Source organism: Lolium perenne, chromosome 4, assembly GCF_019359855.2.
Source record: "Lolium perenne isolate Kyuss_39 chromosome 4, Kyuss_2.0, whole genome shotgun sequence".
Classification (NCBI taxonomy): Eukaryota; Viridiplantae; Streptophyta; class Magnoliopsida; order Poales; family Poaceae; genus Lolium; species Lolium perenne.
The window spans coordinates 35,028,837-35,047,306 of NC_067247.2; the positions used below are offsets into that span (position 1 = coordinate 35,028,837).

Genomic DNA, 18,470 nt, shown 5'->3' on the forward strand with positions numbered 1-18,470 from the left:
TTGGCGTCGCAGGGGATTCCCACCAATGCAGAAATCCGGGCGACTTGCCCTCGCTCTCCGAGTCGGACGGCAGCGTGTAGTCGCTCATGGCGTGCCGGTGTTGGAGAAGAAGAACAAGATGAAGAAGAAGGAGGCGGTTGAACTTGAATTGCCGTAGACGCGGGGGTTTTAATGTGCGGGGATTAACGGCGGCGCGTATAACGAAGAGGCCGGCGGTTGCTCTTCCGCGGCGGTTCGGCGCTCCATTGCGGCAGTTGATCGGCGCGGTTGCCACACCGGCGCGCGTTCTGCATTCGAGGCTGATCGAATCTGGGTCGGTGCCATGAGGACCCGTGGGGAAGCGAGCGGACGCTAGGAGCGACCGCAGAGACGCAAACCTGGCGCATATTTTGGCCAGGTTTGCGTCTCCGCGGACGACCCGGTCACTTTGCGTCGTCCCGCTGGAAGTGGTGCCAGACGCATTTCCGGACCGCGCGGATGCAAACTTTACATCGCGGCGCTGAAGATGCCTGAACGAGGAGCAAAGCCGCCCGGACGTGGCTGTCCTGGGCCTCGTGTTGCTGGGCCGCTGCTCTTGGGATATTTTATAATATACCACGCTTTGCGCCCTATGCCACCCCGCCGCCGCCGTGCGCTCAGCTGCGGAAAGAGACCGGCAATCGAGATACGAGATGGTGCCGTTGAAATTCCTCTCACGCTGGATTCCTCGTCTCTCCAATGTCGCCACCACTCCTGCCCCAGCGAACCGCCTCGCCTATACAGCTCGACCTCTCCTCACTGCATCTGGTAGGCCTCGCTGGAGGCCATCAGCGCTTGCACAACGAGTTCCTCCAGGCTTCCCTGCATTCAGTTCACCTAGCCGTCGTCTTTCCAGGTGAGTTTTCTTCTTCTCATGCCAATGAATTTATTGTTTCCCCGAGCAAGCACTCTGCCATTACCCAAGGCATGGAGGATGCTGATACAACCAAGGTCATTACTCGTTATAGCTATGTCCCTCCCGCCAATACTGTTGAAGATGAGAGGACAAGAAGCGGGAATGTCAGTTTTTGTTATAAAGATGCTTCTGGGACAACCTTGGAGGTCATGGATAGCAAACCTGATACATCAGGAGAAGTTGTGGCTGCAGCAGCGATGCCTGATTATGTAGAGGAGATATTTCCAAATAGCAGCCATCGTGACGGTTCCATATACAGTGGCACAGACCATTGGAAAACTGATTATCGTATTTCTGACCGTAATGAGAGTAATTGATCTTTTTCCCTTTTTATTTTTATTTTGTTACGGAGTATTAGGGAACTTTTCAAGCTATAGAGTCAACTGATATATTGTCTCCTGAAATCTCGATGTTAATTATTCTTTGCTCTGTTTACGCTTTACTAATTGATGGCGGTGCGATGGCACTTATAAAGGGAAATCTAGTACTTTCTCTGTCCCACCAAAAGTGTCTCAATTTTATCAAATTTAAATGTATCTGCTCACTAGATAGCGTCTAGATACATCCAAATTTTGACAAAGTTTAGACACTTTTGGTGGGACGGAGGGAGTAGAATGTTACCTAGGGGTTTCACTGATTGGTGTTTGCAAAAGTTGGAAACATCCACTCCCACGTCCTGAAAAGGATGTCTCGGGTTTGTCTAAATTCGGATGTTTCTAGGCACTACACTATTTAGTTTCTAGATACATATGAATTTAAACAAATCTAAGCCATCCTTTTTAGGACAGAGGGAGTAACAATTGCACCTTTGGCAAATTGCTGCTTGCACCATTGGCCGTTGTCTTTGTCTGCCCCTGTCAACTGTCATTCCTCGTTTCTTGCCCCTAGCCCACCTCGCCCCAAAGCACATGATAGCATACTTTCGGCTGTGAATCTGTGATTCACCAGACATTATATCTCCTCCCTCTTCTGATTGTTCAGATAACTCCCTAAACCATTTTTCAGTTCAGCTTTACCCTGCTTCCATCTCCAATTTTTCCCCCGAAATCGTGTTCAGTTCACTCCAGAATGATGTTTATCTCTTTTTATTCCTCATAAAAGTATCTTTTATGTGAAAATTTGTGTAACAGATTGCATCCTCTCCTCTGCTACATCACTTCATTCCTTTTAGCACGTATGTGTGCATAAAAATTGTTAGCCAGGTTTGGTGCTCCCCACATATGCAGATACTCTTGGGAAACCATGAAAATATTTATATGTAGAATATGATGTTATCTACCATCGGGAAAAAGTCAACATAAATGAGGACTTACAAAAGGAGAAAACAAAAGAAAATAAATTTCATCAGGGGTGAAATGACCAGTCTTGGTAGTTCTTGGAGTGTAGTGAACCGTGGTATAGTTTATGAGGTTGTGCAATAAATGGAAATTTTCTTTCCTGAGGTGATTATATATTACTCTCTTCTTAGAGTTCCAGTCCATTGCATGCCATCAAGATGAAAATAATTACAGCCCCGTTTTTTGAGAGCACATGCCCTCTGCATGATTTGCAGAAGATAGGAAGATACAACCGTGCAGCTCAGAGTGCAGCCAAGCCCAGTTCCTACTTGTCTTCCTCACATTGTTCTGATTCTTCAGTCTTCTTGTCGCTCTCCAGCAAGCATGAACACTGAAAGGTTCTTCATCAAGAGGCACCAGTCTCCATCCATACGAGCATTTCCGGTGTGACTGCCAATGCCTCCAGCCCTGACACCCACTAATTGTAGTATTCCAAATTTCATGCTGGACAAAGCAGTGTGCAACTCTTAACAGTGGGGTCATGTTTTGCCAAATGAGCGACGAGTTCTTCCAGTTTCCATTCCGAAACCACAAACAGTTTCATAGTTTCCAAAGCAACCGTGTAGCTGCTTCACTGAACATTTAAGCACCTGTTCAAAACTACTGCCCACATGGATTCTTATGATTTTAGCTAGAACCGCCCACTTTCTATTAGAGACAGCACACTGGAAGAACGTATGTTGGATGGATTCCTTGTAGAAAACATGATCAAACTTGGACTCCTGGTACTACTTTCTTTTTCCTTGGGTTTCCTAGATTTTTTTTCAACGGAGCAAAATTCTTACTAAAAAGAACAACGGTAGTTTCACTTGGATGAGAGGGAATAGGACCGTGGAATCCTTAAATGGCCTGTTTACTTTTCGTATGGCAAGCATTCGTTTCTTTTAGTACTTTCCAATTCTGATAAAACTTGTTTCTTTAAAGCTTGGATGGAGGCAATGATGTTTTCAGATCCCACAGATTGCAGAATGCGCAATGGAACTTGCATGTCACACACAAGTTGTCACATGTTGCAGTTTTTGTCATTAAGGTTGGCTAAAGTTCCTGCGGAGCTTGGCTCAGTCGAGTTATATGGATACATTGCAGCTCGGGATAATATGAATCCATTACTTAATTATATCGTCAATTTTAGCAGGGATGATCCCATCATGGTGAAGCAGGTGTGTGCATGTCTGAACTTTTTCAATGAATAAGTCTATTAATAACCCATCATCGAAGCAGGCATTTGGGTCCATGGGATCTTTTGAGCCAAGAAAAAAGACCATTAGCCACTTCTATGCCAAGTCTTGTATTATAAAATGATGATTTTCTATAAGAACAAGAATAAATTATGAAACTATGTTTCACTTAGTTCGTTAGTCAATAGAAAATCAAATAGAGTATTTCTGTACTCTTTGTTGCTATCAAGTAAACTATGAAAAATTGATTCCATTCATTTATAGGCATATAAACATGCATAACATGAATGATCCCATCACGACATTTATTACTTACAAGCTTATCTAATTAAGTATTTGCGATTGTAAACAAAATCAAATAAATAGCATGCGCTGATTTTCCTTTCTAACACCGTTATCTTTGTTTGATATGTGGAGAAAATCTTGGCCATCAATTATAGAACATGCCTTTAACTGAATTTCAAATATTGCTACAAGTAAAACATTGTAAAGGGAGTATTCAAATTTAGATATTTCTTACTTTTGTTCGGTTATGTAGGACTCTCTCATCAACATGTCTGGCCCTAAGCGAGGGATCGAATTGGTCGGTACTATTCTAATCGAATATGACATGAAGATCAAGGCAGGCAAAGATGAAAAAGAAGATCTACAGGTCATCGATGGTGTATCATGCTTGGATAACATAGACACATGGGATCGTACCCCGTTCACATTTCGCATTGAGGGCGATTGTGGCGCAATTGATGTAGGTGTCTCACGTCTTAGCTTTGCGTATGAGGCGACCATCGAAGTTGTTGTCTCACAAGTTCAAAACGGTTTCAGCATGTGTGTCGGTTGTTGTACCAGTGGGTTAGATGAAGAAATCCGGCTCTTTGATGGTGCTATTGGTGGGTCATGTGTCCTAAAGAGGTCTGTGGTTGCTGTATCGAGCGATGATGAGATGGAATTGAAGTTGAAGATAGCTCCAGACTCGTGCACCCCTGCTGAATACTGCTGTTGCTTCGAGGCGAAGAAGCATGGGCGTGCTACTCAAGAGATATACACTGGTTTTGCATTAATCACAGTGAAGGTGACTTGGTCTACTCTAAATAAGCCAAGAAGAACAGTAACAACCTTAGCCTGAACTTTTTCAAAAATAAAAAGGTTGGGTCTATGATGAATGAGGCAAGAGTAAGCAAAGAAGCTAAGGTAGTTTATTGTTGTCGGCCTGTGTGGCAGGAACCAAATACTCTACTAATGATGTTACATCCGCCGAGGCCCACATGATCATTTAGTCTCAGATGGACATGGAAGAGAGGATGATTGTCAAGGATTCGGTGACAAGTGTCAGGCAGGAGCTACATCCATAGCCCAGATAGAGGCTGCTCGTGAGGCTGTGACAGAAGAAGTGATAGCAGAAGCCTAAATAGTATAGAAGCAGAAGCTGGTCACGCAGCAGGAGTTGATCACGTAGCTGCAGCCAGACTCGTAGCAGGAGCAGAAGCCGTGATCAGGGTGCAGGATCAGAATGCAGGCCGCGAGCAAGATCTTGCTTAGATGTGCCGCCACTGAAGTGGGGCCTGTTTTAGCTGGGCCCATACCTGTACCTTGACCAGTAGTGGATGTTGCTGCACTCAAACCTGGACAATTGTTTGCCGGCGTATCTGATGTCACCTATGTCGCCTGGTGGCTTGGTTCAGGTCCAGCATGGGTGGGGGCAATTCCAACATCAGAGGTGCATAAACTTACCAGCCTTCTCATGGGAATGATCTTGTGATACCAACAAGCTTTTCTGCAGCTGAAAATTCTGCAGTTCAGCAGAATGCCCCATGATGTAAGCTGGTAATTATCTATACAACTTTGTGTTATACGGGTGCCTTTATTTTCCTGTCCGTTCTATGAAAAGACCTAACAACTGCCATAATTGATGTGTAGGAGTCCCTCAAAAAAAGATATGATTAGGAGGATATATCTTATACTCCGTCAGATTATTATATTTTCTGAGCTTTCACTTCAACCTTTAGGTGGTGCAACGAACGTAATCCAACTAAGTTAAGGTTAAAGCAAACTGAGATATCATATCAAAATCATGCTAACTTGTCATTATTATTATGATTCTTGATGTAAGGATCGGGTTGTAGTTTATGGGACAATTATCTCTGCTACTCTCTCTTTCTGCATGGAAGGCAACAAACTGGACAAAGCAATTTGTAGGGATGTGGAAGTGGGATAATCAAATTCGGATTTATTAAGAAGGAAAAAGAGAGTCTAGAGTCTAGAATGAAAGTCAAATGAAAGTTAGTGCCACGTATCCCACTTCTGCATCCTTGGCAATTTCTCAATACATTGATGTTTAGGAATAAATGTTAAAGTAACTACGGCGGTATACACTTGTCCTAATGCATCTCCATTGCACTCATGAAAATTTTCAGTCTTAAATTCATTTTTTTGCAAGGCATGGCAGTACATATGTATTGGCTGTGTGCAAATATAATGCATTTCTTATAGTATGAATGAAAATTCTCACGAGTTTTCATATTTTAGATAGCTCATATATGATTTTTTCACTGCATTTTAGGTGGATAGACCAGGGGCAGGGGCAGGGGCGGAGCCACACCCTGGGCAACCCTGGCCACGGCCTGGGATGTTACTGTAGCCACAGTCAATGAAGGTGGCCCGGGGCGCTATGATATTCTGCCTAGGGCAGGTTCACCTGGACGGCCATACTGAAAACATTGATATAATTGCAAAGGTTGTCATTTGTGAAACGAGTTGTATTCCTGTTCTCCAGACCTGTACCTCTTATGCAGGTGCCTGATTATCCCGGACTCCTTGTAGATTGTTTTGTTTTCTTCCTTCTCCGGTAGGGATGATTGGTCCATGTGATGTAAATTTCCCCGTAGATGCAGCTGGATAAATGCTGATAGGTTTGAGATGTTATTTCCGTGCTGTTGTGAACTTGTGATTCGGCAATTCTTTGCTCTTGGCGATCTGGTTTGCCGGTTTGTTTCTAGATTTGTGAAACATATGTGGCTCCTAAATTATTGCACCACAACACATATTACTCTTGGTTGTAGTCATTCATACTTCACGAAGAGGTTACACCAGTTCAACTTTTGGAGTGGCATTAGCCATTGCCATGATTGGGCTGCTTGTTTGCAAGAACTTGAGGAGATTAAATTCTAAGCCTTTCACTCTGCAAATCTTTATGACAAATCAATTTGCAGATACTTTCCACACGCAAAAATATATTCTTAATTCTTTGTTGATAAATGAAGTTGGAGCTTTGTAGAAAGCCGTGTATTTACAAACAGATTTACTACTACTACCTATAAGTCTCTCCTGATGCAGAAGGTGACAATGTTTCTTAGTCCACTCCCACTCCCAGTGCTTGTCTTTGTCGACACATCAGTTTTGCTGTCTACGTGGTGTATATTTAGCGAGGATAAACGTGTTAAAGTATATAAATAATCGGTTGGCATGGCTACAGATGGGCTCGACAATTTGGCCCAGAACGCAAGAGGCCGCATGACATGTCCAGTCGAGCCACGTCCCGACTCACGAGCAGGCTCTATAAATAGTTTCAACTAATTACATGCATCGGCTTAAGAAAACCTTCTCGGCGGCGGAGAGTAAGCTCGGGCTGTTTTGGGTTTTCCAAATCGCAGGAGATCCATCGATGGACGCCGCGCCGCCGCCAGTGCCGGAGAAGCCGCCGGCCCAGGACTGGTCGCTGCTGCCCCTCGACTTGCTCTCCGCGGTGTTCATCAGGCTCGGCTTGGTCGAGGTCCTCAGGGGCGCAGGCATCGTGTGCCGCTCGTGGCTCGACGCGGCGAAGGTGCCAGACCTGTGGCGTGTCGTGGACATGGAAAATCACATTATCTCGTTCGAGGACTTAGATGTGTGGCGCGCGAGGGCGAAGGCGGCCGTCGACCGTTCCGATGGACAGCTTCGGGTGTTCGCCGGGAGGCGGTTTGTCAACGCGGAGCTCATGCAGTATATCGTGGAAAGGTGTGTTTTCTTTCATCATCTAGACATCTACGAAATCCTTCCATCCTCAAATAATCCCTCAAATAATTGTATGTTAGTACATGTTTTAAGTCAAACCTTTTTAACTTTGATCAACTCACTAGAAGCAGTTTTTATGACACCAAATTAATATTGCTAGATTTATCTTGACATGTAATTTAATACAATATAGTAATTTGATGTCACATATGTTTGTATTTTTCTGTAAAAATTGGTCAAATTAAAAATATTTGACTTCTAGAAAAGGAAAACGCACACTTATTCAAGAATGGAGAGAATAAATCTATCCTTCGGTAACACTGAAACGGTGCCATACAAACTTTTTTTTGCAGGTCACCTTTACTGACAACCCTTCGTCTTGTATCCTGCTCCTCCGGTGTCTTCAGTTACCGACTCGCTAGTCTTATGAGAGAGTCACCTCTTAGGGAGCTCCGTTCCCTTATACTTGAGAACGTTGATATCACCGTGAAAAAACTGACCTCTATCCTTAAGAGGTGTCCTGCCTTGGAGGCTCTTACGGTCCGCGATTGTTCAGGTATGTACGTGGAAGATGAGGAGACCCTGCGAGCGAAATTCGCCCGGATCAAGACCCTGACGTTCGAGTGTGAGGATGATGATGGAAGCTGCTGCTGCGGTTGTGATTTCTAGAGCCAGGAAGTCGACTTACCATTATTATTTTTGAAGATGAGAGGACAAATTAAGCATGACTTGAGTACTCCCGATCTTTATGATTGGTACCATTTATGAGGCTGCACCCTCTGTGTTTATGATGAGTATGATTTGTTTGTGAATTATATCTTGGTGTTGCATTGTAGGAGTAAAATAAATTGGCATCTAATTAAGTTGAGTTGCGAGTGAAAAATATAGAAGGCTTTGAGTATATTGTAAAGAATGTATTAATTGACTGAACGCTTTCATGCAAGCTATAACACTTATTTTTTCGAGAATATGTCCTGGAAGACATATCAGTCACATAGAAGAAGTGGCTGACCACCGTCGGCAAGCCATACATTATATCATTTGCAAATAAAACACGCACCCAAGTAAGGATATTTTTGGCCCATGGGAGACTTCCTGAGTCCGTTAAGGACACCTAGCTCTCATCAACTTGAATCCGGCAGGAGTCAAGAAAATTCCAACCTGATGAGAACCTGCAAAGCCGTGGATGGTTCGGCCCTAGCAATTGATATCGCCAAGCTGCCGAAGATGCCTCGACTTGGTGGCTCCAAGGACCTGTCCAAAGTTCTAGAGATAGTTCTGCCGATAGCAGCAACACTCATTCTTGTTGTTGGCACCGCCGTTCTTCTACTCCTAAGAAGGCATCTGAGGTATGCAGAGCTAAGAGAAGATTTTTTTTTCGAAACCCACAGGAGATCTATGCGTCATTTCATTGAGCTTGCAAAGAAAGAATCATCATATACATGTCCCATAGGACCAGAAACCCATCACCAAGCCGCAACTCGGCAGGCAAAACCCTACAAAACACCTCACAGACCCACGCCTAGAAGACAACCAAAGGCTCCATTCCTGAAAAATACCATCTAGCACTCTACCGGCAGGGGTCACGACGTTGTCGAACAGACGAACACCCTAGCATTTCGCTCAATCCAGAGCGATCGCAAGATGAGCATGATATATGAGTTCGCCACTTTAGCATCTGTCTGGGAGAGATGATCAACCATGTCAGGCCACCAGGCGGGAAGCTGACTGTCATGGCAGGGGTGGGGAGAACAACGCCAGTATGCCGAGAGAACCCCTTGAGGAGACCGATGAGGAGGAAGAGCTTAGGGGAGGCCATGGCATGTGTGTTTGGCTCTGATTAAGTACGATGGTGCTGGACATATCTTCACCGTTTTGACTGCTCGGAAAGAGATTACCTGTTTAACCGAAAAGCATCGCAATCAGGGGAAGGAAAGAAGAGGGTAACCTCGCGACGGGCAACATTAGAGTAAATCAATAAAGAGCTACCGGAAACTTTCTGGTTACCATGAGTTTAACGTGTAGAAAAAAAAGAGCAGCTAAGACGTGAACAGATGCACAATAGCTAAAATTTTACCAAAGGGGATCAACTTTAATATAGGTAATAATATGGAACAAATGCAGCCTGCCTATTCAATTCCATTCCATCCCCATGTCATTTTTTAGAGATAATGACTATACATAGAATTGGCGTATCTAGTTCAGGTCCGTAGCAGATTATAGTCCTAGAGACCAAGAAAAAATATTATTTTCCATGATGCATGCGGAGATTATCTATTTTTAGAACTTATATTGCTTTTTTAATTTAGGGAAAACTGCTAAGTGGTTTAGCTGACACTACAGCGTCACTATAACTTATATACCTTCTGGACGGGGCATCCGGTAAATTAAATAGTGCGCTATTTTTTTTTCCTTGCTTAAATTGTACTTTGAGAAAGCATACCATCCGGTTAGCTAGGATTTTCTGGCAGAAGTGCTCTGTTGCAAAGGTGTCGATGAAGGTTCCGGAATAAAAGTGGGGTACGGCAAGGGGATCCACTCTCCCCTCTTATGCTCAGCTTCATTAATGAAGCTATATATGAGATGCTCTCAGCTGCGTGTGTGGCGGGTCACATTCACAGAGTGGTGCCCCATCTGATGCTGAGTGGAATCTGACACCTTCAGTGTGCCGACGATACACTAATCTTGGTAGAAATTCGAATGAAGATTTAGCGAACCTAAAGTTTCTTCTTATGTGCATGGAGGACATGTTGGATTTGAAGATCAACTATCACAAGTGTGAAGTTATTGTTATGGGTCAGCCGAGTTCAGAACAAGTGTGTATTGCTAACAAACTTAACTGTATGCTTGGTGCCTTTCCTCTCCCATATCTCTGATCCAAGCTCAAGCACACTCTGATATTCCTTTAGTTGTTTCTTGCTAGGATGTTGTGGGGACACCGACCACTGGGTCCGTTTATTGCTATATTTGACTAAGTTGTACGCCGCATCATGTTTAACTTCGTTTGAAACCTAAAGGGGTTTATCAATTTAAAGTCGGACAGGCAAGCTTCATTTTTGGTCGCACAAAACATATTCCATGACAACTCATTATTATGCAACACAAGAAATTTGTCTGCCCGGTAGTGGGAGTGATGTTTTGACTCATGAGTGCATATGCCCTCTTTATTTGAAATGCAACTTTGACGCATTTTAATTTTTTTAAAAAATTCAAACTAAAGTTTCACGTGTACTTCTTCACATGCTACATGTGTACAAAGTTGTTTCTCCAAAAATCGACTTGTATTGTGGCATATGTAAAAATGACAAAATTCAGTGCCAAAATAAGATGTTTCATGAGACATTTGTTTGTCTTTTTTATTACGGACTACAAAAAAATATAGGTTTTTCACGAAACTTTGCAAACGAACATAGATTGTGGAGATGTACATGAAAAAAAATTGTCTAATTTTTTTGACAAATCAAAATGTGTTTTTTCTAAAAAACAAATGCACCCGGGAGCCGAATTGAATTTCTGACCCAGTAGTGCTCTTGAACAAAAATATGTTTTACTTTTGTCCCAATATATACAACTTTCCTTGGCGGACTTATCTCTTATTTTCTCTCCTCTCAGTATTTTTGTCAGTGATTAAATCTGAATATCAATCTCTCTAAAGCAATCCTCTTCTGCATCATGCTCTGCTCATCCTTTTTTGTGTATCTTTATACTATTTGTTTCATAATAATCCACTAAAGTTATATACACATTGATTGGTCATACATTGATCTTACGCTCTTCTCTGCTCATATATAAGTCTTATGGGTCGGTTGTTAGATATGAGGCGTCTTGGTAGCGAAACGATTGGTTTGGAGGATAGCCCGTTTTTGAATTTAGTTAAAATAAACATTTTGAAGTTTCAAAGTTTTGAAAAAAAAAATCCTAGATGTTCACATCAATGTATTCCAAGGTCATGCAAAATATCAATGTTAAACAGTTTGTATTTTGGCCTACACAATAATAAAAAACTAGCCGGATGACCCGCGCATTTGCGCGGCTAGATATACTATATTTTATTTATTTATCATGTATTTGTTATTGTTTGCAAAGCCTTAGGTACACATGTAGAAATATCGGAAATCTCGCTCATATCCAAACTGCACTATGTGGAGACTTTTACTTAGACTGTATCCTCCTTTTGCTCCTTGTAATTATTGGTCTTACATGTAGTTCCATCTTTAACAGTTTAATTTATTCCTATTTAACAATCATCTTTTATTGCATTAGTGGTCATATCTGATAATATAATTACTATATTCTATATTCATAAATATTCATGAATATTATTCTTCTCACTCACAACAATGCATACCTCACGCACACTGTTTATGCCGATTAATTCTTGCCGCAACACTTAGCTAGTGACAGCTGATGCATATCTTCTCAGATTGATTGGAAATCAAATTTCTCGTTTTTTTTTTTGCTTTCACACACATTCCAGTGTTAGGATGTTTTCTCATAAAGGTCTAATTTATTAGAACGTACAGGGTGCAAACCCGAAGTGTAGCCCATACTATATGTAGCTCTTTTTGTTTAAACTTTAAAACCTTTAATTTCATAGTTTTGAAAAGACTTCTGAATAAAAATTGCGGACAATGTTATATCCTATCAGTGTGTACATTTTCAGGATGAAATATATTATATTTAGCTCTCAGCAAAAATAATAGAACTCACAAAATGACAAAATCGAGATACCGCTACCAACGATAAAATCTCAATTTATCATGCTTTCTGAGCCCAAAATATACATATTTTGTTCTGAACATTTACACACTGGTAGATTATAATATTGTCTATCTCCTATATTTTTATTAATAATAGTATAATTAAAAAAATAGAGATTCAAAGAGGCCTCCATGTACTCCATCCGGTCTCTTTTAATTGACTCAAATTTAGTACAAAGTTGTACTAAATCCAAGTCAATTAAAAAGACCGGAGGGAGTATTAAATTTTAATATGCAATAAGGTCAACATTCTTTGATCCCATATCTCATCTGTGGAGTTAAACCAAAGAATGTATCTCACAAGTACAACTATATAGGCTAGCTTCGATGATTTAGTGGACTCCATTATTCACTATTGTACATGTCTCCGTTGTCATGTCCCTCCCTATGCAGTTCAGGTCCACGATCACATGTGTTTTAGTTCCAAATCGTAAGCGCGTTGAAGCACAGTAGTAAATCCAATCTGAGAAGTGAAACACCGGTAGAGGCCGCCCCTTGCGACCTAGTGGCAAAAATGTTGGACTCGAAATAATCAGCCTGTTGATTTAAGAAGATCTCAACTCCCATGAACATATAAATTTACCATGTAGTTGTATGGGCTTGGGAGTACGGGATGAGGTACTGGCCAACTGAGCCTGTAATTGGACTCGTCGGGCTCCAGTTTCACCAACAGCAGGAACTTCATGGTAGGCGGGCTGCGAGGACCAAGAAGATTCCGATCTTCCGAGAGGAGCTTCATGGGAGCCGTATATTTTCCATCCATGTCGATCTAGACGGCTTCAAGCTCGATTGATCCCACCTTACCTCAGTGTGCCGGAGTTCGTTGCGGATGGCTGCTGTCTCTCTGTACGGTGATGATTTCTATCATTAATTAGCGCACATGCGCCATGGATCGATCAATTTCGAAAACGGTCGCGGACACAGCATCATCTTCCGGACATTAGCATGTCAAGGATGTGGACGTGGCCGCCGAGGTACGGAGATATACTCACGCGATCAGCATAACGATTTGACGGATCTGAGAGAAAACGCGGTCATAATATGTAAAAGAGATGATGAGTATGAATGTCGTTCTCACCTCGACATCTCCATGCATCCCCTCAGGCGACGGGTCGTGTTGATAGATCTCATGCACCAGGTGTAGTTTCGATCGGCCGGATATATAACAGAGAAAAGTTTTGAAGTCGGGATATATTAATTTAAATCGCTTTTATAGTTCACGTAGATATATCGATTCAGTTACGTAATCTATAAGAAGTGGTTATTAATATAGCCTCTTTTTTTACGTATCTGAGACGTGGTTAATCTAGGTCGTTTGTGTTTGCAATGGTTAATCCCCACCGTCATTTGTCTTCTACTTTAATTATGTAATAGATACTGATAAATCTGATGATTTTCGAAATTTACACTGTTCACTACCTTAGATCTGGCAATTTATCATTTTTACACGCTTCCGAATACATAGTATTTCTCTTCGATTTTTTGCACATAGGTTCAAGTTATCATTATCTAAAAGATCGAAAAGCCCATCCTCCAAAATGGCGCACTCCTCTTGGTAGCAATAATCAACACACGTGAAATCGAAGCAAAAGCATCCAGGGTCTCGACCAAGCACACGTGTTGCAAAGCACAATCCTTCTCCCAACGCGTAAGCTTCAGCCATCATAGAATCTGCCACAAACAGCAATTCCTTGCAAAACGCTGCAATGAAATTTCCCTGCATCCTCATTATAGGCTGCATCTACGTTGATTTTCATGATTCCTTCAGGTGGGCATACCCATGGATCTTCCCTCCTCAAACAGCCCCAAGTAGACAGGTCAAACATTTACTTTTTTACACTAGTTCGATTTGATTACAACTCAAAGTTGCCAAATCTAATTCTAAGGTTAATATCATTAGTAGTAGAGTGTTTGGTCGCTGCCAGTCCCACAACACTAAACTGCCTTAGCTTCTTTGCCTTTTCTTGGCTTATTCAAAGTAGACCAAATCACCTTCACTTCAATTAATGCAAAACCAGTGTATATCTCTTGAGTGGCACGCCCATGCTGCTTCGACTGGAAGCAACAGCAATATTCAGCAGGGATGCCCGAGTCAGCCGCTACCTTCAACTTCAATTCCATCTCATCATCGCTTGCTACAGCTACCACAGACCTCTTTAAGGCACGTGACTCACCAATAGCACCATCAAAGAGCCGGATTTCTTCATCTAAGCCACTGGTAAAACAACCGATACACATGCTGAAACTGCTTTGCACTTGTGATACAACAACTTCTACGGTCGCCTCATACGCAAAGCTAAGACGTGAGACACCTACATCAATTGCACCACAATCGCCTTGGATGCGAAATGTGAACGGGGTACGATCCCATGTGTCTATGTTATCCAAGCATGATATACCATCGATCACCTGTAGATCTTCTTTTTCATGTTCGCCTGCCTTGATCTTCATGTCATATTCAATTAGAATAGTACCAACCAATTCAATTGCTCGCTTAGGGCCAGCCATGTGGATGAGAGAACCCTACATATAATCAACTAAAAGTAAGACATATCTAACTCTGAAAACTTCCCTTACCATGATTTACTTGTAGCAATATTTAGATTTCAGTTAAAGGCATGTTTTATAATTGATGGCCAAGATTTTTTCCACATATCAAACAAAGATAACGGTGTTACAGAGGGAAACTGGCCCCTGCTATTTATTTGATTTTGTTTTCAATCCAAAATACTTAATTAGATAAGCCTGTAAGAAATAAGATGTGGTGGGATCATTCATGCTATGCATGTTTATATGCCTATAAATAAATGGAATCAATGTTTTCAAGATTTAATTGGTAGCAACAAAGAGTCCAGAAATATTTGATAGTGATACTTAAGAGTTTCATATTTTAGATTTCTTCTTATAGCAAATCATCATTTCATAATACAACACTTCCTATAGCAGTGGATTATGGTCATGGACGATGTTTTTTCTTGGATCAATAAGAGCTCATGGACCCAAATGCTTGCTTATGATGGGTTATTAATAGACTTATTCATTGAAATAAATTCAGACATGTATAAATGTGCACACCTGCTTCACGATGATGGGATCATCCCTGCTAAAGTGGACGATATAATTAAGTAATGGATTCATATTATCCCGAGCTGCGATGTATCCATATAACTCGACTGAGCCAAGCTCTGCAGGAATTTTAGCCAACCTTAATGACAAAAACTGCAACATGTGACGACTTGCATGTGACTCGCAAATTCCATTGTGCATTCTGCAATCTGTGGGATCTGAAAACATCATTGCCTCCAGCCAAGCTTCATAGAAAAATATAAATTTTATTAGAATTGGGAAGTAATAAAAGAAACCAATGTTTGCCATACGAAAAGTTAACATGACGTTTAAACGATTCCATGGTCCTATTCCCTCTCATCCAAGTGAAACTATGATGTTCTTTTTAGTAAGAATTTTGCTCATGTGAATAGTTTTTTTTTCTAGGAAAAGCCAAGGAAAAAGAAAGTAATATCAGGAGTCCAAGTTCGATCATGTTTGCCTTGTACAGGCAAGGAGTCCATCCAACATACGTTTTTCCAGTGTGTGGTCTCTAATAGAAAGTGGGCAGTTCTAGCTAAAATCATAGATATCCATGTAGTGGTTCAGATTTGGATTAGTAATAAACAAGGTGTGCTTAAATGTTCAGTACAGCTATGCGGTTGTTTTGGAAACTCAGAAAAAATTTGTGGTTTCAGAATGGCAACTGGAAGAACTCGTCGCTCATTTGGCAAAGCATGACCCCATGGTTAAGAGCTGGACCTGGACACTGCTTTGTCCAGCATGAAATTTTGAATACTACAATCGGTGGGTGTCAGGGCTGAAGACATTAGCAGTCACACTGAAAATGCTCATATGGATGGAGACTGGTGCCTCTTGCTGGAGAGCAACGAGAAGCCTGAAGAATCAGAAAGTGCGAGGAGGATGAGAAGGAAGGGGATTTGGCTGCACAGAGTTGCACGGTTGTATCTTCCTACCTTCCTCAAATCATACAGCGGGCATGTGCTCTGAAAAGATTGGTCAGTGGTTATTTTCGTCTTGTTGTCATGCAATGGACTGAAGGGCGGGCCTGGTGCAGCGGTAGAGCCTCACTGCCTGTGACCGAGAGGTCCCAGGTTCGAGTCGCGGTCTCCTCACATTGCACTTCGTGAGGGTAAGGCTTGCCACTAACACCTTCCCCAGACCCCGCACAGTGCGGGAGCTCTTAGCACTGGGTACGTCCTTTTTTTTGTCATGCAATGGACTGGAACTCTAAGAAAAGAGTAATATCTAATCACCTCAGGAAGGAAAAGGTCCATTTATTGCATAACCCCCTAAAACAATTCCTCAGTTCACTCTACTCCAAGAACTACAAAGACAGGTCATTTCATCCATTGATGAAATTTATTTTCTTTTGTTTATCTTTTTATAAGTCCTGTTTTATGTTGACTTTTTCCCGATGGTAGACAACATATCCTACCCTACCCCAACTTGCTTGGGAAAAATGCTTTGATGTTTTCGTTGACTTTGTTGTAGATAACATCATATCATTATAAATGTTTTTATAATTTTCTATGACTATCTGCATATGTAGGGAGCACCAAACCTGGTTGACCTTTTTTATGCAGACATACATGCTAAAGAGAATGAAACGCCCTATCACAGGACATTATGCCATCTATCACACAAATGTTCAACATAAAACAGGCTTTTATGAGGAATACAAAAGATGAACATCATTCTGGAACGAACTGAACAATTTTTGGGGGAATGTCTTTTTTGGAGAGGGAAACAGGGCAAAGCTGAACTGGAAAATGATTTAGGAAGTTATAGTGTCCGGTGAATCACAACCCAAAGTATGCTATCCTGGGCCCCGGGGCATGGTGGGCTAAGGGCAAGAAATGAGTAGTGACAGGGGCAGACAAAGATAATGGCCACTGGCGCAAGCTGCAATGTGCCTTTTGCAAACACCAATCAACAAAACCCTAGGTAACATTCTACTAGACTTCCCTTTGTAAGTGCCACCGCACCGCCATCAGTTAGTAAATAAAGTAGACAGAGGGAGAAGCAAAATTAACATGGAGATTGCAGGAGACAGTATATCAGTTTACCCTATAGCATGAAAAAAATCCCTAATAACAAACATTGTAAAAAGGAAAAGAGATTGAACACTTACTCTCATTGCGGTCAGCAATACGATAGTCGATTTTCCAATCATCTGTGCCGCTGTATATGGAACCATCGCGATGGCCGCTATTTGGGAATATCTCCATTACATAATCAGGCTCCGGTGCAGCCAAGCTCTCTTTGTCAACACTGCTCAGCTTATCCAAAATGGCATCCCCACTTGGTTTCACCTTATGTTCAACACTATCGGCAGGAGGGACATAGGTATACCGAGTAATGACCTTGGTTGTATCGACATCCTTGAGGTTTTCCATGCCCAGGGATATAATAAAATCCTTGGCAGAAAGGGGTTTAGGCAGGTCCTCGCCTTTTACTCTGCTGCTACTGGCCATGTGCCTATGTCGATGAGGAAATCTACCACGAAGAGTACAAAGAGCAGATTTTCAGCATCCGGCATAAATAAGATGGTATCACCATTCAGGATCGAAATGACAGTATCTAAGCTTGAGATAAATTTCGATTTTTTGGGCCTCCCTCTGGTTTGAAAGTCACATGGAATTAATTTTGCCTTGAAAAAAACAATTACAGTAGCATATATAGGAAAAAAGGTTGGCGATCCAGATCTCCCGGTAAGCAACCACGGGCATAATAAGGTTAGTATACTATATGAGAACTCACCGGGAAACACGACGGGTCGGTGGACTGGCTGTAGGGAAGCTGGGAGGAACTTGGTGTGCAATCTCTGATGGCTTCCAGCGAGGTGAAGCAGATGCATTGTGGAGAGGTGGACCTGTAGAGGCGAAGCGGTGCCCTGAGGGAGAGAGGCGAGGAATCAAGCGTGAGATAATCTTCATCGGCGGCATGTCGTATCTCGATTGCTGGGCTCTTTCCGCAGCTAGGTGCGCGGCGGCGGCGGTGGGGTGGGGTGCTTCGCCGGCGCCACTTCCCCTTTACACAAGGGAGAGCTGCATCCGATCCGCCGTTGGTTCACTGCATCCGACGTCTCTGTAAGATAAGAGATCCGATGCCTACTTACCGAGCGGCACAGGCAGGCAGGCCGGCCCATCAATGCGCAGGGTATGTTAGGAATTACCGGGCCGGAAATACCTATTATGGCTCCACC

At 42.3% G+C, this 18,470-nt stretch overlaps 3 protein-coding genes across 3 annotated transcripts; 2 read left to right on the forward strand and 1 right to left on the reverse strand.

Annotated features, from left to right (window-relative positions):
* Window positions 1-995: 995 nt before the first annotated feature.
* LOC127319684 (uncharacterized) lies at window positions 996-6,418 on the forward strand. Its single transcript, XM_051349651.2, has 4 exons — window positions 996-1,243; window positions 3,196-3,431; window positions 3,988-5,270; window positions 6,007-6,418. The coding sequence occupies exons 1-3, from the start codon at window positions 1,084-1,086 to the stop codon at window positions 4,570-4,572; spliced, it is 981 nt and encodes a 326-aa protein (XP_051205611.1). The 5' UTR covers window positions 996-1,083; the 3' UTR covers window positions 4,573-5,270; window positions 6,007-6,418.
* Window positions 6,419-7,107: 689 nt separating this feature from the next.
* On the forward strand, window positions 7,108-8,105 carry LOC127319656 (F-box protein SKIP19-like). Its single transcript, XM_051349626.2, has 2 exons — window positions 7,108-7,439; window positions 7,790-8,105. Exons 1-2 carry the CDS (start codon window positions 7,108-7,110, stop codon window positions 8,103-8,105), a joined length of 648 nt encoding a protein of 215 aa, XP_051205586.1.
* A 5,793-nt stretch (window positions 8,106-13,898) lies between these two features.
* Window positions 13,899-18,342, reverse strand: LOC127319697 (uncharacterized). Its single transcript, XM_051349666.2, has 4 exons — window positions 18,026-18,342; window positions 17,397-17,761; window positions 15,272-15,507; window positions 13,899-14,719 (listed from the first exon to the last, which is right to left on the reverse strand). Exons 1-4 carry the CDS (start codon window positions 18,208-18,210, stop codon window positions 14,132-14,134), a joined length of 1,374 nt encoding a protein of 457 aa, XP_051205626.1. The 5' UTR covers window positions 18,211-18,342; the 3' UTR covers window positions 13,899-14,131.
* Window positions 18,343-18,470: the final 128 nt, after the last annotated feature.

Excerpts from the sequence above, each read along its gene's own strand:
- LOC127319684 (XM_051349651.2), top strand. The coding sequence starts at position 1,084 with ATGGATAGCAAACCTGATACATCAGGAGAAGTTGTGGCTGCAGCAGCG. Across the intron at positions 1,244-3,195 it reads TATTTCTGACCGTAATGAGA|CTTGGATGGAGGCAATGATG; the intron begins GTAATTGATCTT and ends GTTTCTTTAAAG. Across the intron at positions 3,432-3,987 it reads ATCCCATCATGGTGAAGCAG|GACTCTCTCATCAACATGTC; the intron begins GTGTGTGCATGT and ends TCGGTTATGTAG.
- LOC127319697 (XM_051349666.2), bottom strand. The coding sequence starts at position 18,210 with ATGCCGCCGATGAAGATTATCTCACGCTTGATTCCTCGCCTCTCTCCC. Across the intron at positions 17,762-18,025 it reads CCGACCCGTCGTGTTTCCCG|ATTTCCTCATCGACATAGGC; the intron begins GTGAGTTCTCAT and ends TCTTCGTGGTAG. Across the intron at positions 14,720-15,271 it reads ATCCCATCATCGTGAAGCAG|GGTTCTCTCATCCACATGGC; the intron begins GTGTGCACATTT and ends GATTATATGTAG.
- LOC127319656 (XM_051349626.2), top strand. The coding sequence starts at position 7,108 with ATGGACGCCGCGCCGCCGCCAGTGCCGGAGAAGCCGCCGGCCCAGGAC. Across the intron at positions 7,440-7,789 it reads ATGCAGTATATCGTGGAAAG|GTCACCTTTACTGACAACCC; the intron begins GTGTGTTTTCTT and ends TTTTTTTTGCAG.